General features: G+C 45.6%; 1 protein-coding gene across 1 annotated transcript in view; it reads right to left on the bottom strand.

Moving 5' to 3' along the window:
• LOC149443196 (enhancer of mRNA-decapping protein 4-like) overlaps nt 1-23,233 on the bottom strand; it is a 190,828-nt gene that overhangs the window by 100,748 nt on the left and 66,847 nt on the right. The window contains exons 3-4 of the mRNA XM_089655786.1: nt 20,785-20,896; nt 8,230-8,329 (exon numbers count right to left, since the gene is read on the bottom strand). Coding sequence (XP_089511912.1) covers nt 8,230-8,329; nt 20,785-20,896 — 212 coding nt within the window. The remainder of the gene's footprint in view (nt 1-8,229; nt 8,330-20,784; nt 20,897-23,233) is intronic.

Raw genomic sequence — 23,233 nt, 5'->3', positions numbered from 1 at the left:
TTGGGTAAGAATAGAAGGGGAAGTAAAGCACATTTAGATAAAACGATTTGGAAACCACACGGGTTTCGTACCCTAGATGTAGAAATGAGTAAATTGACTCGGATAGTACTGGAAACATAGGATAGATTACACAATAAGGAAAAATGGAAATTTAACTCGTTATTAATACCTTTATATGGGACAGATTTTTTTGCACCGGGAAATGTCAAAATAAGTGGGAGATGGATAAAAGATAAAAAAAGCACGGTTGAAAGATATTATAAAAGGGGGGAGATTAGACGCGTATCAGAATTTAAAAGAAAATAAGGATTTGTTTGTTAGATTTGATGAATGGAGATATAATCAGTTATTACACTTTATTGCAAATTTACCACAACCACTGAGGGAGGGAGAAGATATGAACCCATTTGAAAAATTAATGAATGCTGATGTAAGCCCAAAACATATCACCTCAAGGATATACAGGATCCTTATGGATTTGGAGGAAGTAGAGCCCCCTGCGTACTTGAACAAATGGGAAAAGGAATAAGGAATAAAAATCAATCCCCAGCAAAGGAAAGGTATCTTTAGACTGACAAAAAGTAACATGCGTACTGTAGAGATGAACTTTAAGTGCTTGGCAAGATGGTATGTAACACCAAGTATAGTTCATAAGCAGCAGGGGGAGTGTTCCCCATGGTGCTGGAGAGGATGTGGAGAAATGGGTAACATGGGACACATTTGGTGGCGTTGTCCAAGGATACAGGATTATTGGAGGAAAATAGCTCACTATATCCAGGAAATAAGTGGAGTAAATATCCAGGGAGAACCGCTGAAATGCATATTCTACTATTTTGAGCCCAATTTAGAAATATATACGAATAAAGTTCTGTACCATTTAATTAGCGCAGCAAAGGGCTTAATACCAAAATTCTGGGTATTAGCAGACGTCCCCAAGATGGTGGCTTGGGTAGAGAAGGTGGAAGGTGCTTTTAGAATGGAAGAACTGAGATGTCTAGAAGAGGATAAGATGGGAACGTTTGAAAGAACATGGAGTGTATGGAGGACATTTAAAAACTCTGAAATTTACGCACAATTAATTAGAGCAAAGGAGGCAGATTAAGAAGTCATAATAACGTTAGACAAAAGGAAAGATAAGGGAAAATGGATACAGATAGAGACAAGGTTGTGATGACAAGGGGGGGGGGTTAATGAATGTATGTATATTATGGGAAAACAAGAAAGTATATGATGTATAGGAAGAGGTTTTAAGGTTGTTTGTATAAATACATAATAAAGAGAAGAATAAAAAAAAAAAAAAGTTTGTGTCAGGGACGCAAAAATATGCCCAGCGAGTTTGGTCATTAGTGACACCATCAGGGTCACAGCAAGTTGCAATCAAGAAGGAAATAATTTGACCTTTGTAGTGGGGGTAAAATACTCAAGGTGTGAGTGCAGTCCAAAGGGGGGGGGGGATGAAGGTTCAAAAAGACGCACATTCTATTACTATATTCAGTAAGGAGTTGGACTTTAGCATTCAATTGCATAGTATGCACTGTGTCACTTCTGATCTCTTATTTGTTCATAGGATTACACTATCAATGTTTAAAAATTGTGTTACATTTTAGGTTTATTAGCAGAGATTTTACACGTTAGTGCAACATGTTCACACCCATATTGTATTAGTGATTTGTTCATTTTGCGTTTGCTGCTTTTTTTTCTGCACACAAATTTCTCTTTTACTTATAGGATAGCTTTAACAATTGTTCTACAAAGGTAAGGCACTGCAAAAAAACAAAACAACAGCTCTATATACACCTTAATCTAAGGGCCAATTCACAGTATGGGTGGTGACCAAAGTTTTGCTGCATTGTAAAATGAGGGTCAATGCAAGCGCACACACAAAAAAAAAAATCAAGTTACTTACGGTAACGTCTTTTCCGGGAGTCTTTCAGGCCAGCACCTTGGGAGACCTCGGCTCCTCCCCATCTGAGGAAACACCTCCACCCTAAAATAAAAGACTTCCACTCCCCTCCAACCTCAGTTCTCCAAACATCCTCCAGTCACCCGGGGGAGACACAACGTGAGACAACGTAATCACCACAAATCATGCTCACATAATCCATATCAACACTGGGTGGGAAACCGATGCTGGCCTGAAAGACTCCCGGAAAAGACGTTACCGTAAGTAACTTGATTTTTCCCCTTACGTCTTTCAGGCCAGCACCTTGAGAGGATAAGCGAGTACTCACCCCTCGGGCGGGCTAACTGCTTGCAAGACCTTACGACCAAAGGCCTGCTCCTGCACCGAGACCAGGTCCAACCTGTAATGTTTGGCAAATGTGTCATAACTGGACCACGTTGCCACTCTGCAGATCTGCCACGGAGACGCCCCTGCAAATTCAGCCTGGGTAGCTGCCACCGCTCGGGTGGAGTGCGCCCTGATACCTTACGGAACCTTCAGGCCTTCCGCCTGGTATGCTCCAGAAATTGCCAACTGCAACCAACCTGCCAGTGTCCTTCTGGAAGCCTTTTTCCCTTTCCTAGTTCCCTTCGGTTCGATGCTCCTAAACTCCCTAGTCCTTTCTAGATATTGGAGTACGCACCTTCTGACATCCAATAAATTAAACTTTTTCTGATCATCCCCAACCGGGTCAGGAAAAAATGAGGGAAGGACTATGTCCTGTTCCCTCTGGAATCTCTGTGCCACCTTCGGGATGAAGGATGGGTCCGTTCGAAAAACTACCCTCTCCGGAAAAACACGGAGATAGGGCGACCTGATAGAGAACGCTTCCAGCTCACACACCCTCCTTGCCGTGGTGACCGCTACCAAGAAGGCAGTCTTGACGGTGAGTTCGTCAATCGAGCAGGACTCCAGGGGCTCGAATGGCGTCCTCGTCATCGCACCAAGTACCTTGGCCAAATCCCACATCGGGAACAGACTGGCCCTTGGAGGCCTCTGTCTCACTAGAGCTTTAAAAGATCTAGCCACCAGCTCCTCCCTGGCCAGGGGTGTCTCCAGGAACACACTGAGAGCAGAGATCTGTCCTTTGAGCGTGCTAACCGATAACCCCTTGTCAGCCCCTGCCTGCAGAAATTCCAACACGGACAATAAGCTGTGGGTTGCCAGCGACATCTGATCACACCAAGCAGTAAAGCGACCCCAGACCCTACCGTAAATGGCCTGGGTCTCCTCTTTCCTACTGGCCAGTAACGTGGCCACTAACCTGGGCGAAAACCCTTCCCTAAGAAGAGCTGCCGCTCAGAAACCAAACAGTTAACCAACTTCCTCACGTTGGGGCAAAGGACTGGTCCCTGTGATAACAAATCCTCCCTTGGTGGCAGTTCCCAGGGTGGACGGGAGGCTAAACTCCTCAGTGTCGCGAACCAAGCCCTCCGTGGCCAAAAGGGAGCTATCAGAATCAATGAGGTCCTCTCTGTTCTGAATTTCCTCAAAACTAGGGTAAGCAAGGGAACCGGGGGGAAGGCGTAACACAGCCGGTGTCCCACTTTTGACTCAGCGCGTCCACCGCCCTTGATCCGTCCCCGCGGGACAGGGAAAAGAAGGCCGGGACCTTGTTGTTCCCTCCCAAGGCAAAAAGGTCCACGTCCGGGGACCCCCATCTCAGCACAATTTCCTGAAACACCTCGGGATTCAGGGCCCATTCTGATTCCCTGAGTCGTGTTCTGCTCAGAAAATCCGCTTTCCGGTTTAGCTCTCCTCTTAAATGTACCGCAGACAGGGATGCCAAGGTCACCTCTGCCCAGGACAAGAGCGTTGCTGCTAGGGCTCCAAGGGCCCTGCTCCTCGTCCGCCCTTGCCTGTTTACATACGCCACTGTTGTGGCATTGTCCGATAGGACTCGCACATGGTGGCCCCTGATTTCCACCTGGAAGGCCTGAAGAGCCTCTGCCACTGCCCTCAGCTCCCTCCAGTTCGAGGACCTGTTCCTCTGCTCCCAGGACCATTCCCCTTGAGCCACTAAGCCTCCCTTTCAGGTGGGCGCCCCATCCTTTGGAGCTGGCATCCGTCGTGACCTCCCTGGACACTGGGAAGCACTATAATAACCCCTGGGTTACACTGGACGCCCTTCACCACCACAGGGACCTCTTTACACTGGGGGGAACCAGTACTCGGTCCTCTAAGGAGTACTCCCGTCACAAATTCTCAGGACCCATAACTGGAGGGGACGCATATGCAGACCAGCCCATTGCACTGCCGGGAAGGAAGCCGTCAGACCCAGCACTGACATGACCTGCCTTATCGGTATTGGCCTGTTAACCTGCAACAGTCTGATCCCTGCTTCTAACTTGGACACCTTCTCCGAGGTCAGGCTGACCCTCTGACTCACCGAGTCCAGAGTGTAACCCAGATAAACCATCCTCTGAGAAGGCACCAGACAAGATTTCTCTAGATTCACCATCCACCCCAGGTGTTCTAGATGGCCCCGCACTATACCTAGATTCCGTAGAAGGTGAGCCTCTGAATCTGCGAAGAGCAGCAAGTCGTCCAGATAGGCCATCACTGGAATTCCCATCAAACGAATAGGAACCAGTGCCTCCGTCAGAACCTTGGTAAAAATTCTCGGAGGAGGACAGTCCGAATGGAAGAGCCCTGAACTGCCAGTATCGCACTCCTCCCTCTCCCTCCACTGCCAACCTGAGGAACCGCTGAGAAGTTTCCGCAATGGGCACGTGCAGGTATGCGTCCTGCAGGTCTATGGATGACATAAAGGACCCTGGCGGGATCAGGGACCTGACTGTAAATATAGACTCCATGCAGAACCTCCGGTAACACACAGACCTGTTGAGGGGTTTTAGGTTCAAAATTAGCCGGAATGTTCCAGACGGCTTTTGAACCAGAAATGCATGGGAGTACACCCCCTTCCTTTGTTCCCCTTCTGGGACCCTGACTATGACCCTTCGGTCCTCTAGATCCTCCAAGGCAGTGATCAGGGCAGCGGCCATCGCCGGGTTTCTCGGACGCGACGTCACCATACATCTCTCAGACGGTGTCTTTACGAACTCCACCCGATAACCCCTTCTGACAATATCCAGAATGAAGGGGCTGGTGACCACCGCTTCCCACTGCGGGAGGAAGGCCGCCAATCTTCCTCCCACAGGAGGCACTGAGTCAGTGCGGTTTCCGGGGCTGCTCAGGAGGGCGAAAAATCGCCCCTCCCCTGCCCTGACCTCTCTGTCCTGTAGGCCTACCCTGGCCCACCGGTCTAAGGCTCAGTCTCCTTAAGGGACGGACCCTACGTGTCCCTCCCTCCAGCAACTTCCTCTTGAGGGGAAAAGATTTTTATCTTGTCTGCCGTTCGGTCCAGCAATTCCTCCAACCCTGGGCCGAACAGACAATCTCCTGTGAGAGGGATACCGCACAGTCTGACTTTGGAAGTGATGTCCCCTTGCCACGTTTTTAACCATAGTGCCCTCCTAGCCGAATTGGTGAGAGCCGCTGACCTAGCCCCCAACCCCACCGACTCCGCAGACGCATCCGCAATATATCCTACCCCCTGCAGAAGGGCCTCAAAAGAGGCCAGGATCCTTTCCTTGGGGGAGTCCGCCACTATATGGGCCTGCAACTGAGTAAGCCAGTACTCCAAGTTTCTGGCTACCACCGTTGAGGCCATGGCCAGTTTCAGATTATACAAGGTTGAGTCCCAGGCTTTTCTAAGAAGGGATTCCGCTCTCCTATCCAGCAAATCTGGTAGAACCCCCAGGTCCTCAAACGCCAGGTCTGTCCTCCTAGTCGTTTGGGAGAAGGCCGCGTCTAGTTTGGGGTTCTTGTTCCACACTGCAGCGGGGTCCTCACTAAACGGAAACCGTCTTTTTAACGATTTAGAAAAGAACGGCTTCCTCTCTGGGTCCTGCCATTCCTTCTTAATAGTCTCGATTAAGACGTCATGTACAGGGAAGATTCTGTAACTATGCTCCTCCAACCCCTGATACATCTGGTCATGGAGAGATAGGGTCTTAACCTCCTCATTTATGTCCAGGGTCTCATAAATTGCCCCCAAGAGCTCATCCACCTCCTCTAGGGACAATTTATACCGGGAGGGACCCCTACTTTCCTCCGAGGGACCCTCCCCTGCAGATTCCTCCTCTGACCAGGAATCCCCCAATGGTTCCCCCTCGTCCCTAGCCACGAGAGGCTCCGTGCTGCGACTTAAGGCCGCCGGGGGGGGGAATGTGTAGACTGGGGAAGCGCAAACCGCTCCATGAGGGATTTAAAGGAGTCAACCGTGCTAGTCAACTCCTTTACAGACCTAGCTAAGTCCCCCTGCTCAGGCCTGTCTTCCCTCACTAACCCCTCTATGCATGGGCCACACAGCACCTTCCTCCAGGATTCTCTCAACACCTCCTTGCAGGATGGGCATCTCCGTTTGGGCTCCTGGTGTTTAGTATTAGCCCAAGCCTTGCCCTGAAAAACATAAAGAAGGGGCAGGAGGGAAGTCACTATACCACCCATTACTCTTCCCTGGCAGAGCCTAAGGGCCTGCACCCACCGCAGACCCCCTGCCCTACCCTTCCGGGAATGCCCCTGGAGCTAGGGGGCAACAGATAGGGGAGGCCTCCACTGAGGCACCTTACCTGTATCTGGCTGGTGCTGGCGTCTCCTGGTCCCGGTGCCTCAGACATCGCGCTCCGGGAGGGTGGTCGCTTGGTGCAGGCCTGTCCCCCAGGCTACTATGCACCGCACCGCCTTTTAAATTTCGTGTGCCGTGGTTTGAGGGCCGCGACCGGAAGCGGAAGTCGCGGCCCGGGGTGAAGCCCCGCCCCTTCCGCCGGAACTCACCGTCTCCCGGCCCAGCAACAAGCACGCCAGCATGGGAAGGAGCGAGACATCACCCCGATCCTCTCCAGATCGTACCACAGCCACCCACACTCGCCGGAGGGGGTCGGGCGGCGAAGTGCAGGTACGTGCTGAGCCCCGTCACCCGGGGTGCGCGCCCACTGCTACACAGCCCGCCCAGGGAGGGTGTGCAGCCGGACCCTCCGACCTTCACTCCCGGCTGCGTTAGGCCTGACAGCCGGCTATCTGGCCCTAGGCCCCCCTGCCGTCTAGGTGACAGCACCTCGAGCTTCCTCGTGTCTCCCCACCGGAGGAAACACCTGAACTGAGGTCGGAGGGGAGTGGAGGTCTTTTATTTTAGGGTGGAGGTGTTTCCTCAGATGGGGAGGAGCCGAGGTCTCTCAAGGTGCTGGCCTGAAAGACATAAGGGGAAAAATGGTTTCTTTGTGCCCTAACTCAGAGCTGTACTCCAGAGAGTTGCAATAGAATGCAGAATGTCTGCATTTGATCGCAGTGCCTTGTAGAAAATACCTTGCTGTATAGTGACATGAATGAAATGTACGTTTGTATAAATAAAGCTCAGTTAAATAAAAGGGGGAGCTGCGTATTGTACTGAATCATGCACCACAACCTCCCCCACCGCAGCTGGAATGGACAGCTGCCTGAGAAGTAAAGCTAAGTGGTTTACTCTCCGACAGCTGTCTGTCCAGTGTGAATGGACCCTAAAAAAAGTAGGAAAACTTGCTTCAGGTCTCGCCTAGGCTATGGTTAGGAAAACACAACCTGGCATAATCCACATGGCATGTGAAATAACATTGCTTCCTATGCTGCCTCTTCACATATGTCGGACACACTGGCAGTGTGGATTCAGTGTGGTATGGGGAAAAAAAAAGCGCCCTGTACAATTTTTGAGTAGTGCCGTCAGGTTCAGGAGCTGATTACAGGCTATTGGCCTCTATGGGAACAGTTTCTAAACTGCACATGTGTGAACAGGATAAAAACCTGGCCTAATCCTGATGTAAACCTGAAGTGAAAAGCTGATCAACTACTGTGTCAATTATCTGTGAAACCTGAGGTTCAATCCACACCACACATGTGTGAATCAGCTCTCAAGGATTAAACCAGTAACAATTATAATGAATGTTTCCAAACACAGAAACTTCTAATCATCACCCCCCTTGAAAGTAAATAGCCAAATGAATGCAAGCAATGCTTGACATTTGAAGCACCACATACAAAGGTTGGGTACGTTATAGACTCCCCTAGTAAATCAACATTAAAGCATGGCTCTTGTTGTCATGCATATAAAAAACACTTTGCAAACTATAAATCAGGAACTATATTTTGTTTAAATATGGCTTACAAGAATACTTACATTAAGTTAATCGTATTATATATATTAACAAATTAAAAAAAAAAAAAGTTTCTATTTAAATATACATCTGTCGTACCTCTGGTGGCATATGCAAGGTAAGCATTAGATACTGCTATAAGACTGCCATAGTAGTACTTCTGTTCCCAATCATATTTTGCTACAGGCTGAATTTTAACCTGAAAGGAAACAGTTAAAAAATCTGTTACAGTTCAAAGGTTTATTTTGACCTGAAGTACAAAAGTATTATTATGAAATAAAGTACAGAAAAGGAGAAGTCAGACAATGATTCCTAGGAAAAGCATGCAAATAACCTTGTCCAAAAAAGGAAAAAATATACAAATAAAAAAGGCAATTTTACATTTCACTCAGTTTAAGACATCACACAACCCTTTTTGATTCATAATATTGACCTCACATATACTATCTGTTCGGACTACGAGCATTATTAACACAGGGTGGAGATAAATGTGGTCTCCAAAAAAAAAGTGCAACAAAGGAGAAAAAAAAAAAAAAAGACCTAAAAACACTTCATAGTGAACTGCTTCTGTACAGTGGTTTTACACAGAGCAGCTCCAATCCCCCTCTTCTCGAGTCCCCAACGTGCTCAAAAGGATTCCAACCCTCTCTTATTCTTAAAGGCTTTGTAAACTTTCCTATAAAGTGTATCAATTGAAAATAACGCCACTCATCCATTCTCGAAAAACTTCATTTTTTTTTTCCAATTTCTTAAGTAATCCTATTTCCTCCCCCACTATTATATCCCTTAATTGTGCATCTTCCTTCTTAATCCACTTCCCTGTGATACCTTCTTTACCAGGGGGGGGGGAAAAACTCTGTGGACTTTAAGGGAATTAACAATGAATTCAATTCCCATCTCGTTTGTTCACATTTAATGTTTTAAGAGATTGGGATGTTTTACACAAACTTGCACTGGCTAATCCTCTGAATTGTGGAGGTAACCATACAGTTCCACTTAATTTAGTATTACTTAGTATATTTTCTATTTTAACCCAGCTTTTCTCCTCTGCATTATATGTCCAGTCAAAAATTCTTGCCATTATTACCGAGTTATATCTTTTTTAAATCTGGGACTCCCAATCCTCCTCTATTTCTATATAGAATTTCCTGGCTTATTCTCGGTTTTTTTATTCCTCCAAATAAATCTTAACTTTTTTTAATTGATCTAAAGTATACCTCTGGTAGTTGATATCAATTGAAATGTGTATAATATTTTTGGAACAATCACCATTTTTATCAAATTTATATGACCTATCCATGACAGGGTTCTCCCTCCTAATTTCCTTAGTTCATACCTGATCTCATTTAACAACGGGATATAATTCAATTTATACAAGTTCTTGGAGGATACAGTTAATTTTCTTCCTAGATATTTCAATTCTTTTTCTCTCCAAAGGGAGATTGCTCCTGTAACCTATTTTTCTCTCTATTTGGAAGATTTAGGTTTAAATTTTTTTATTTGTTGGGTTAATTTTTAAATTTGACATCTCCCCATATTCATTCATTAAATTTGGCAATGTTTTCCTTGGGTTTCCCACATAGAACAGCATGTCATCTGCATAAACTGCCACCTTATGCTCCGTATCTGCTATCCTAATTCCTTTTAGATCTATATTATTCCTTATTGTAGCCAAAAGAGATTCCAATGATAAAACATATAGCAATGGAGACAAAGGGCATCCCTGTCTAGTTCCGTTCTGCATCCCAAAATACTGACAATTCCCAATTAACCATGATTGCTGCAGAGGGTTGACTACATAATTTCCTTATCCACTCGTTAATTCTAGGTCCCATCACCAATACTTCCAATGTATCCAACATATATCCCCAATCTACTCTATCAAATGCCTTTTCAACATTGATAGAGAGTACCACCGCAGGGATTTTCTCTTTCCTACTTTTTTGTATGAGAAACAGAGATCTCCGTTTGTTATCTCTACCCTCTCTCCCTGGGACAAAGCCTACTTGGTCTATGTGTATCCATTGCGACATTAGGTCTTTCAACCTGTTTGCCAGAACTTTTGCATATAGTTTGGCATCGGTGTTTAATAAGGAAATCTGTCTGTAACTTGAACAGTGAGTATCATCTTTACCTTCCTTCTGTATGAGAACTACATGGGCTTGTAGGGATTCCCTCTTCATTTCCATCTTTCCTCCCAATGCATTCATATATATCCTCATTATTATATAGTTCCTAGATTTTTTTTTTTCTCTGAGCACTCATTAAATACTTTCCTGGCCTATCTCCCCATCTGTATCTCTCAATTATTTTATTGAACATTCTTCTCTTTTCTTCCAGAAATGTATTTAATTCTTCTCTTTTATTACCAGCTGCATAATCTCTTTTGTTACTTTATGTTTCTGTGTCTGATCTCACAGAGTTCACCAAGAAATGTGTTTATTTTTCATCTTCTTTCCCTCTTTTTTTGCTCCAATCTCTATCAGGATTCCTATAGTATAGGCCTTATGAGCCTCCCACACGGTTGCACATGGAGCAGCACAAGCCCTAAGGAAAGCTTCATCCTGTCCTCAGAGGGTTCTCCAGCACCAGTATCACATCCATAAATACCACCTTAAAAAACATACATCTTCTCCCCGGAGTTTTGATGATTCCCCCCTAGCAAGAAGTGTGGGTGTACAAATAAAGGATGTCTCCTGCTCCGCTAGATATACTAATACTACTAAGCAGCCAGCACTAAAAGGTGCCACAATCTCAACACCAAACGTATTCAAAAAATTATTTATATATATATATATATATATATATATATATATATATATAAATAAAACAGTGCGGCGCTCAAACAGTGAATATAAATACACAATCAGATTACCGTATATACTCGAGTATAAGCCAACCCGAACATAAGCCTAGGTACCTAATTTTACCACAAAAAACTGGGAAAAAAACTATTGACTCGAGTATAAGCAGAGAGTGGGAAATGAGGCACCTACTAGTCAATGTAAAAAATAAAGATAGAGACCAATAAAATCACATGAATATTTATTTAAACGAAAAACAGTAAAATAGCTCTGTAAGTGGAAATAGTGCCCCATCATTGGTATCAGTGGGAGGAATAGTGCCCCATCATTGGTGTCAGTGGGAGGAATAGTGCCCCATCATTGGTGTCAGTGGGAGGAATAGTGCCCCATCATTGGTGTCAGTGGGAGGAATAATGCCCCATCATTAGTATCAGTGACACCAATGACGTGGCACTATTCCTCCCACTGACACTTGCTGACCCCTGTTGCAGTATGGTGCTGCGGCAGCCAGCATATGTGGTTGCAGCAGCACCTCTGCACTGCACACTTACCGGCTTTTCCCTCACTCGATTAAGGATCCATCCAACTCCAGGAGAGAGACCCATTATATAACAAAAAGCTCATTGGTCCTTAGGGGCCTGGGCAGGAAGGTGAGGGGGCACTCCACCTATTGAGGATTGGCACTTGTAGTTCACATCCGCATGAAATTTAAATATGCACATGGACACTATTCACTAAATTGTGTTGAAGTCACTATAGTGCCCGAGATCCTTGTCTGAGTGTGTAATATCACCAGCCTATATTTCATATATGTGTTTATTGATGTCTGGCCTATATAATACATGGTGGCGTAAGAAATAATATAAGAGTATATAATCTGATTGTGTATTTATATTCACTATTTGAGCGCTGCACTGTTTTATACTGTATATATATAAATAATTTTTTGAAGAAGTGTGGGTGGCTGCAGCAGACACAGCTTCCAATACATACTACATCCAGAGGAGGGAAGCCTTCACCTGGAGGGAGTCTTTACCCGGTTGATCCATCCCGATCCTAAGGAGGCCCTGTGAGTCCAGCAGATCGTTTGATGACACCCCTTCCCGAGGGAGAACGACATCTGCGGAATTTAATACACACATGCGCATTTCCTATGCGCGGTCGGTGAGTGCGCATTTCTGCCATTTCTTCCGGATTCCTCATAGCTGTGTCTACTAGATTACTGTATCAATTGAAATAATTTACAAACATTTGATAACGAATTTTAAAGATAGAACTTTTTAGATCGAACTTTCTGCTTGTTGATTTTTAGCGCTGCACTATATTTATTTATTTATACTTGAGGCGATTGTGATCTCCTTCAGTGCTATTAGCTGCTTACTTTTACTTTAACAGGAGCGCTCACTTTGTTTTATATATTTTATATTGATATATCATTGTTTTCAAGGATTTCAGAGACCTACTACCATCTCTCTGCACAGGGGATGTCATATCCATCTGGTGATCCTTTCAAGAAGATTTAAAACACCTGCCACCATTAAATTGCCTTTTTTGAAATTCATCAACTTCCTCAGTATTTTTTAGGAATACCTCCGGTTTCTTATTGGGGCAATAAATATTTGCTAATGTGCTGTCTATTTCCTGTAATTTTACCTTCAGAAACAGAAATCTCCCTTCCGGATCAACCAATCCTGTCTTCCAGCTTAAACCTTGCATTTTTTGCAAAACCTGTTTTGGCACGTTTAATTGGGTAATCTGCATAAAACCACACTGCTGGGAGAAAAAAAAATCTTAACCGATTACTAGATCAAACCCAGTTTCACAGATTTAAACCAAATACAACTTCAGGAGAACCCAGCCAAACTTCTCCAGTGTCTAACTGCAACAGTCACATTGTGCTCCAGCAAGTGAACCGATTGCCCTTTGAGCCATAGATTGTCCAAGTAACGCAGAGTGGGTACCCCCTGGAGTCTTAACAGACCCAAGACCAAGGTGAAAATCTTCATGAACACCTGAGGGGCAATGGACAGCCCAAAAGGCAAGGCCACAAACTGAAACTACTGGTCATCAGCTGATAGGAAAAATTGGGACATGCAGATGAGCATCTTTTATGTCCATAATGCCAGGAAATCCCCCGACTGAAGTGACGACACCAGTGAACTTCCGAACATGAAAAACTTGTTGGAGATAATTAAGGTCCAAGTACGGACGATATATCATCGCTTGGTTTTGGGATAGTCAAGCAACCTTTTGGACTTCAAAACTGGTATAATCAGTCACTGAGAAAACACGTGCTCAAGAGCCTGAAAAAGCAACAATCTTTTTAAGAATTCAAAAGAAATATTAAAGTACAAAATGTGGCAGGGCAAACTCTCTCAACACAAACTTGCCCTAAAAATTTGAGCAACTGACCTAATTGTCTGCCACTTCTACTGCCATAACCCCTGCAAATACCAGCACCAGTCTTCTCACCCAAAGCAAGTGGAAGAACCCCTTCATAGAGAGGACTTCGAATTTGGCTTATCTAGCTTACTGGCCCAGGTCATCTTATAAAATTGAACCCGAGTTTTACCTCTCAAGGTAGAGGCCCTGTGAGCACCAAAAAGATTGTCCAGAGAAAGCAAATTTTTGAAAAAGCAGTCACTGCCCTCAAACACTTACACCACCTCCAGAGAGATAAAAACCTCTTCCTGTCTTTTTGCAAGTGTCCATTCAGATTTATGGGGCGTATAACCCATTAAGGATTAATATGGTTGCTCTGTGTCCCGTAATGTTAGATAAATCAATGTAGATTGCATCTTGGATATCTACAAATGCAATTTGTTTCTTGGAGTCAGAGGGTAAATTATTGGCCTTCCAAATTTAATTTGAAACTTTGGAATGTGAAATAATTTTTTTTATTTAAGGGCTGTTTAACCCAAGATAAGAAAGTTACCCTAGGTTGGGCTTTGATACTGTGAACAGGTTCATGCAGAATCTTTTGAACTTGTCTTGTGGTGATGCAATGACTCCCTAAGACAAGAGAAAATTCAGGGTATTCTGCAAAACTGAAAAACTGACTGTCCTTAAACAGTTTTTGGATTATTTAAAAGTAGAAAGCGTTGATGCGGTGGTGTTTTGAATGCAATCTAGTACAAATATTGAAACTATCGATTCAACTCACAGTTCTGGTACGTCTATGAGAGATGCAAACTGCAACAGACCTCCCCCCCCCCCAATGTTAGGAGTGAGGGTGCCTCTTTGTTGTGGAGGCGGCTTTGGAGAGTGCTTGGTGGCCTTTTTGGACCAAGCCTTGGGCCATAAGGAATGGCCGATCGTAGATTTTGAAATTGAAGCCTGGGAAGAGCATTGAGAAGCAGCTAGAATCCACTGAGGAGGGAGATCTTGGCACTTTTCTTCTGAGGAAGGAAACCTGTCCCACCTGTGACCTTTTATGAATTTCTCAAGAGTCTCACCACACAGACATCTTCCTTGTGAGGTGCCTCTTACAGGCAGATTTTGCTTTCCAATCCTTTAGCCAGAGGATTTGGTGCATGACATGTTCCAACACATCCACATAAAAAATTAGAACAGATGAAAGCTTTAACTGCTTTGCAACTGAACGTGACACGGTCAAGTTAGTTATTCATTTCTCTAACCCAGTTAGATAAAGGTCTGATATACAGAAACAGCAGCAAGAGCTGGTGGCAGGGTTGGGCCTGCCAGGTTAAAGAGCCCTTAACCGCATCTCAAATTTTCTGTCCGAAACTTTAAAAGAAAAATCATCTTCAATAGGTAAAACTTTCTCCACTGGATATAGTTTGCAAAGATTTTGGGGGGAGCAAAATCATATTGGAGTGAGCCAATCATCACTGACCACCCATTCTCTCCATTCATGAATAGAAAATGTTTTGCAAGATACAACATAGTGACCGTCTGGAAGAGAGAACGCTTCCCTAGCTTCCTCCAATACTGCCTCACCATCCTCTTCATTCCTTTCTGCTTTAGCATCCTCTAGGACCTGTATATCAGGGTCCAATTTTGACTGAGAAACAGTAGTGGGATAAGAGGCAGGGCATTTTTAGGCTCTGGATACAGATGGCTGAATTAAGGCCATAAACTGCCCTAGAAATTGAAAGTGATGCATAAAGTCTGCTTTTGTCAAGTAAGCCATTTGTGCATGCCTGAAATAGAGCTAGAATTGGATGCTGAGAGATGTTGAAACTGGTTCCTGATCCATCGCCAAGTGCACATCACTCTGAGGTGGATTGTTGTGCAGGCCCTAACACAGCAAATGTATGCCTTGCTGTTTAGAGCTAGCTCCCTTTTGACTGATCTCCAGCACAGCTACAAGTGAAAGTATTCCCCTGTGGGCTACTTGTGGAGTTGCATTTGGTTAACATGGCAAGCAGCCCAACCCAGTAGGAGTACTCAGTAACCCTGGTGTAGACTATTATGCAACAATTCGTTGTGGCTAAAGGGTGTAAGGAGCTCCTGAGTACTAAAAAGGGCTTGAAGCGGAAGAGGTATTAAAATGTGTGATCACTGGTGTGATGCCACACACGATCGCCAGCCCCCACCAGAGACTGAACTCAGAAACAGAATTTTATTGCCAAGTTTACACTATTAAGTGAATACATTTCAAACAGCTTCGTTTACAGATTAACAATCAGCGATACAGGGTGACCCATGCTGGTGGACTGTATATAAAGTCCAGGCTTTCACCACATCACAGTAGACAGGTGCCCTGGACCTATATAGAGCACCCAGTAGCTAACTCATTGCATTGAACAAACATTTTTAATTAGGGAAGCTAGTGAACACAGCACCACCATGGTCAGGCCTAGCTGGTATAAACCACCCTCCCGATGTATCAAAACAGTGTCAAATGTAAACTCCAAGCAGAGGGGAGGGTGCTGTGTCCACCAATTAACTCACAGTAAATCAGGACAAAAAGAAAGCTGCCAGGCCTCCCCCAGGCCCTCTTATGAGCAGAAAAGAGAAGTCAACCTCCGCAGTCCAGCAGTGGACAGGTATCAAGAACCACCTGAATCACATCCAAGTGCAAGACAACCACCTTAGGATGCAACTGCTACTGGCACAAGGCAGGAAAACACCCTTTGTTAGGCAAAAATCCAACATCACTCATGATATATGCATGGGTAGCTCTTTGTCAAAACAACTCATTGTCTAACCAAATAGGGAGAATCACAAGAGGCCGCCACCTCAGACAACAGCCTCACAGAAGTAACGACGACCAAGGAGACAACCTTAGGAGAAAGGGTAAGTAGAGAAATATGCCAATACTCTCCAAACAGAGGCGTCCAAGTTACTGATTTCAAGTTTCATGTTGGTAACCAGAGGTGCATGGGGGCGCCAGATAACCCTTGAAAAAAGGTGCAGGGAAGGAAGCGCGTACCCAAAAGGACTCTGAGCCAAAAAAACAAACAAAAAAAAAAAAAAAACACTGCAGGTGGAAACATGACCCAGATGACAAGCAAGTAAAGCAGTTGTGCAATGTCCCGTTGAAGAAAGACCAAGACCTGAGCCACGAGGAATGGACAAGGAAGAACACAAGAGCCATGTGTGGGCAACACAGGCCACTGCGGAGGCATCTTATGATTGGATGCTATCCAAGAGCCCGCATAGGTGGTTCATACAGTGCACCAGAGAGACAAATTACCGCAGCTCCAGGACATTGAGAAGCAAGCAAGTCCCCTCCAGAGTCCCACGGCCTCACACCAATCTCAAACTCAGGACTCCTCCTGATTACCAATCTGCATCCCCTTGGCAAAGTGCAGGAACTCACACATTGGAACATGCAGGAATGCATCCTTGATCTATGGATGCCAGGAAAAAACCCTGAGAAAGAGATGCCACCATCGAACTGAGTCCAGCTTGAACCTCGGAACCAACATGTAGCAGGCTCCTTGTAAAAGAGAATTCAGAAGGAATCACACGTTCCGCAGTCGGTCCTCCTTCTCCCTCCCCTATTGTAAAACCTGGGCATTCGGCCAAGCTCATGACTCATCCACTTCACAGCAAAGGGGCTCTCAGCAAAGGACGCTGGGAAGGGGAGGAAGCAGGAAGAGAAGGGGAGACTGGAGAGACACACGAGGCTGGAGAAAGACAGGGACACGTGGAGCCCGCCCAAGGAGAGGAGGAGGCACTACAGCACTCAGCGCGGATAGTGGGACCCTGCTGTGTGTTCGGAGTCTGGTGAGCTGTCCCACTGGGAGAGAGTAAGACACACCATTTACACTTTGCATAAAGACTGGGACATCCGCACCCCACTGCTGGGATCTCACCCATCCGGGGCCCTGTGCAAGCCACAGATCCCCCTGCCTGCTTTGCCCCTCACCACCAGTGTAACTGAGACTGTCTGCCCCGGGGACTGACATATACTGGGAGATTGCATCCTGCGAGGTTGGATCCTCTCAGCCCAGAAACCTAGTGAAATCTGATGTAACCCACACCAGCTGAAACTCCAAAGAAGCCTTCAGCTGCTATTTACTTCATTGTAAGGACTAAACGTGCACCAACTAGAGCTCCACCGTTACAAGGACTAGAGTGGGGGAATGTGGCTTAGTAGCCTTATTAGAGGTACCTCTTTATTGCATTCTGTTCTGACTCTAAGGTGATTTTTGGCTAACGCCCCTCAGAAGCAGAATCATACACCGGTGTGGGTAATACATTTCATTGATAGAGCATAAGTAAGTTTGTTTGATATCAGTTGTTTTCTGCTTAAAGTGCGGCTCTGGCATCAGGAGACTCTTGGCTGTGAAGCCCTCTAGTGGCAGACCAAATTTACTGCATGGCAGAAAGAAGAAAAGTAAGTTTTGAAGTTGAAAGGGGAACCCCACCCCTCTACACCGCATTTCATTCTCCATAAAATTGTTCTTGTTTCATTTAACCCTGTGTCTGCAAATTTCTTGGTGGTGTATTTGTAATTCATTACCAGTTGTGCCAGAGGGATTGGGTTTGCTTAGGGTTGGGATCTATTGAGCGCAGGACCCATTATATATTCCAGCTTGTCCCAAGGGGCAGTGCTACAAACACGAAGCAATGCTAGGCTGTCAGGTCAGGACCAGGCAGCCCCTGTTCTATCTCGGGACTGTGACCAGAGCGGAGAAAAAAAAAAAAGCCTTTGATTACAGTGATACAATGACAATCGCTCTCTGGCAAAGCAGGCCTTAGTCACGATGAGATTGCAAAAAGATGAAAATCAGAGGGATAGAATTTCTACGATGGATAAAATTGAAAAGCCATTTTGGAGTACGACACAATCAGTTTGCAGACCTACTTGTCAGAAAAAGAAACCCAAAAGCTTCAGAGACAGCAAGGACGACCCCAACCATGCAAAGGGGTGGGACGAACCTTCATGTTGTGATGGACTCTAGAAGTTCACGGTCCCATCCAGGGGGAGCCTGAAGGTTAAGAGCCCTGGTCAGATGAGCCTGGAGGAGTAGAGAGGCCCTATGTGCACAGCAAAGGAAGGTTCGAACTTCCGACGCGATTTCTTCCCCCAAAGGCCTGTTGGAAGAAGTTAGTTGCGCCATGTGTGAGGTGCATGAAGCTGTCTTAGGCAGTACCAAAGAGACAATATTTATAGAAGTCCAGACAGCATTTGAGAGAAGCACCACCGCTGAAGCATGGAGCTTGAAAGAGAAGCGGAGCAGACTAAGGCTGTATGACATGCGTACTGAATGCCCTGGACCAACAGGTCAATCAGATCCACATACACCCCATCCACATGTCCGGTGTTCAAACCAAGCCACAGAAGCGTGGCCAATCCTTGGTAGGCATCCGACACACCGGGGCTGTGGCCAACATCAGCCGCAAGGCAGACCCGCATGATAACAGGAAAGTGGGTGGTGAGTTTGCCCTGCGGTCTTCAGGATTTTCAAAAGAGGAATGCTCTACCACCAGCATCACAGCCGCTTACTTAACCTAGAAATGGGGGGGATGCATCACGAGAGGCGAGAGCCACATCTTCAGAAAGGCCATATCAAGGGATAATGTACCACAAAGCTCTATGAGCGTTGCCCCATCCTCCCCCTGTGCAGAACCAGTGTCACTACAACAGTTAATCAGGCCACACGCTGAGTACTGTCAGAATGGCAAACACAGGATTACCAACCACTCTGCAGCACCGCAGCCACGGAACCCACATGTGTGATTGTGCACACCATGTGCACCACGCTAGGCTCCAGTGAGGGCAACAACTTGAAACTGGTGATTGCGGAAGCACCACAAGTAGCCGAGCCGCCAGGCACACAGGGTACAGCACAGCATAGGAGGCCAGGAAACAAAAAGCAGAAAGCCAAAATTTAAAATGGTGCCACCACCCCACACCAGCACCGCCCAACACAAAGCAGGCGCCCGGCTTGTTGGGAAGTGCAAAATGTACTGAATCAACATGGCAGATGCCAAAGCCGAATCAGTAGGCTGCAAAGTCATGGCCTCATGTGCCCGGTGGATCGACCATGTGGTATAATACGCACATGAGGCCCTACCAGTAAACCTGGCCACAAAAGAAGAGTCAGCAGCAACCCTAGACCAAAACACCAGGAGATCAAACACAGTCTGCACACAGGGAAAGACTAATCGCTACAACCTCAGGGTCCCGACCAGGGAAGAGGGGAGGGCAGAAGGCACACAAGCAGCAAAGCCGCAGTAATACCAGCTGGCACTGCCTGACTGAACCCAAGCACTGTCCGCCTATTAAGTCTTCCCAGACATAAACAGAACAATAGCTCTACATCACGCCTCGCCACATAGCCAAATCATGGTGTGACCAAAGGAACTGATAACCCATTCCAGCACCAACACACCCCAGGGCAAAGATCCTCCTCTGCGTTGAAGTGCCTGGTCATGTGTTCCCGTGAGACATTTAACTCAATAGCCGCCCCAGTCCAGTGTGGAGCTGTTGCAGCTGGCCTAGCACTGAGCTAATGACCTGCGTGTGCTCGATAGCCAGACTGGATTGATCACTGGATCTAGATCAGGGGTGTCAAACTAAAATTTATTGTGGGCCACATCAGCATTATAGTTGCCCTCAAAAGATCGGCTTTATCTGTAAGACTAGATGTCAAGAGTAACCCCACCCACCCCACATCATAGTGCACCCCCCTTACCTTGTGCTGCTCCTGGGAAGACCCTGGGGGTGGAACTGGGAAGCAGAAAGTGCAGGACCTGGAGAAATACCCCAGAGGAGGGATGGAGCCAGTTGCCGGAGTCTGCTGAATGCTGGGACCGGGGGAGGCAATGATGAGGGGGTACTGCGGCTGCACAGAGGTGCAGGTTGTTTAGGAGGCGCTCGGTCTTCCTATCTGCTTTTGACTGCTGAGATAGGGGACAGAGACAAGGGGGGTACACAAGATGCAAGGGTCACATGAAATGGCCTGGTGGGCTGGATTTGGCCCACGGGCCTTGTTTTTGACACGTGATCTAGATTATCCAGCCCATCACCCAGCCCAGACGTTGGTTGAAGATCTCTGTAGGAAAAAAATAACCATGAAAAGGAGAAAAAAAACTAAAAAAAAAAAAAAAAAAAAAAAAAACAAACTGTGTAACCACAGGTCCCAGCAGGGAACTGAAACCTTACTCCTTTCACTAAGCAGAGAAAAAAAAAAAAAAAACTGGATTTCCTATAGCAGAGAGGGGGGGGGGGGGTTTAATACCAGATATGAATGCCCACAGGCGGTGCTGTGTTCTTTTCTGCCTATTGTCCTACTCCTGTAGTTGGAGATATCACTATGGTCAAAAATCAGCAGAGCGGTGTCCGTCAATGAACGTAAGAGAAATAACTTAAGGTGATCATTGTCCTTGATATTTGCTTTAACACTCAAACACGACAACAAAAACTTACCATATTACTTCCCCTTGCTTTACTGCAGATATTGGAATCATTGCTAGCCACTATTTCAACATCTGTTCCTATAATCTCAATGGAAGTAGAAGAATCGTCTCCAGATAAGAAGCTTAAAAGAGAAAAAAAAAAAAAAACACAGCAAAATTATGATGAAAATCAAAATCACATTGCACACATTTATAAACTCAAACAGTTTAGACATCTTACAGACATCTTTCATATGGCTGTTGGCCAGGTTGAGCTTCAGATAAATATATTTTTTATCATGAAATCATATCTTTGAACAAATGTGTCCAATTCCGTCAACTAAATTAAATCATCATGGAATGACAGATGTTCATTGTCCAAAAAAATTATGGAGATGTGAAAGTTTGTGAAACCACCAATCCCTGTCTGAGATTGGTTTTAAACATACCAGTAACATGGTTGTAAATTGCTGCCAAATCACTGCGGTAGACATACTAAGGAGCATTATGGTTAGGTGAAAGAAGGCATGGTAGGCCCTCCAGCCCCTGATGCGTCCTAAAGATGTACAAACTTTTGTCAGTGTATTTCTCGATTTGAAAAACACAGGGATGCAATCTTTGCAGAACCCTTCTGAGTTTTTCTGGCACCTCAGCTTTAGACTAAGACAAAACCAAGTACATTCAAAAGGCCCAACATCAAAACAAAGCAAAAGGGCATATTATATGCATAACAGTGTAGTGAAGAATGCTAAGACCCGTATATTGAGGCAACAAAACAGCCTCTCAAGAAACAGAGTAACAGCTCTTTGCAATAGAGAGCTGCAAGCTCAGAGACACATCTGACAGATGTGATAGAAACCAAAAAGGCCACTTTACAGAAGTACTGTATTTTTTCATTCCATAAGACGCACATATTTCCCCCCCAAAAATGGGAGGAAATGTCTATGTATAGAGCGAATATGGAGCAGCCAGCCCGGTATCCCACCGTCGCCACGTCAGAGTACCATGCTGCTCTGCTCTTCGGTGGCAGAAAAGGAGGAGGAGCCCAAGTCAGCAGTGCCAAGAAGGGCACAAAGCAGCTGCCCCTTAAAGCAGAGTTCCAGCTGAGAAAAAAAAAAAAAAAAATCAGCAGCTACAATAACTGTAGCTGCTGATTTTTAAAATACAGCCACTTTGCCGTTCCTTGGTCCAGCAGTGTCTTTACCACCTTTGGTTTCACGAGCTGTCTCCTCTCCCTGGTGCCGGCATCTTAAGTGTGGGTACCTGGCTGCGAAAGCTTACGGCTTCACAGCCGGGTGCCCACTGTGCATGCGTGAGAAGCACTGCGCTTTGTGAAGGGCCCCGTAGTCTTCTGGGACCCGTCACATGTCCCAAAAGACTACGAGGAGGGATAACAACTTCCGCTTCAGATTGCCTAGGCCAGTGGCCGGCAAGCCGCAGCTCGCGAGCCACATGCGGCTCTTTACACATTTTAATGCGGCTCTTCTGTGTGCCGGGCGCCCGCTCCCCTCCCTCCTCTCAGGCGGCCGAGGACTCTGCAGCTAGCCCAGCAATGATTGGCCAGTCTCGCTGCCACTCACATCCAAAGGTAAGTGAATTGACACAGGAGGGACTTGGCTTACTACTTGCTACTTACTACTACTATATGAGGGATGAATTAATATATGGGGGATGAATTACTATATGGGGGATGAATTACTATATGGGGGATGAATTACTATATGGGGGAGGAATTACTATATGGGGGAGGAATTACTATATTGGGGAGGAATTACTATATTGGGGAGGAATTACTATATGGGGGAGGAATTACTATATGGGGGAGGAATTACTATAGGGGGGATGAATTACTATAAAAACTTATTGAAACTAAAAACAGTGTACCATCCTATGTATTTTCAGTTTTAAAAATGTGGCTCTCAAAATAAATTTCAATCGTGGTTTTGGCGAGATTTGGCTCAGTTGAGAAAAAAGGTTGCCCACCACTGGCCTAGGCGATCACAGAGGAAGTGGGAGCAGGTACCTGGCAAATTCGGGTACCTGCTCCCCCCCCCCTCTGCTCCCCAAAGGACTGCAGTCTCTGGTCATCTCCTGTACTATGACTGCAGTTTCTGGTCATCTCCTGTAGTACATCCGAAGTCCATTGGTTCAGAATATTTTTTTTCTTGTTTTCCTCCTCTAAAACCTAGGTGCATCTATAGTCAGGTGCATCTTATGGAGCGAAAAATACGGTAATGAAAAGGAAAATCTGCGTTCTAAGGGTGGTTTCTGCAAGGCAGGTAGAACCAATTTAAGACGCCAAGGACATACAGGTTGCTGCAAGGGGGGTTTGATGCGATATATATCCAAATAAACATTTTTACAAAGGAATAGGAAACAAAAGGCCTATGAAAGACCATGGTCAGGATTGAAACCTGACTCTACAGGGTGTCTAAAGCAAAAAATCTAGCCAAAACTAAATCATGTGCCCTATCGCCTTA

Source organism: Staurois parvus, unplaced genomic scaffold, assembly GCF_062004578.1.
Source record: "Staurois parvus isolate SC_StPar_1 unplaced genomic scaffold, SC_StPar_1.0 ptg000871l, whole genome shotgun sequence".
NCBI classification, from domain to species: Eukaryota; Metazoa; Chordata; class Amphibia; order Anura; family Ranidae; genus Staurois; species Staurois parvus.
Note: the sequence above shows the minus strand (reverse complement) of the source record. Positions and strands in the feature narration are given on the sequence as shown.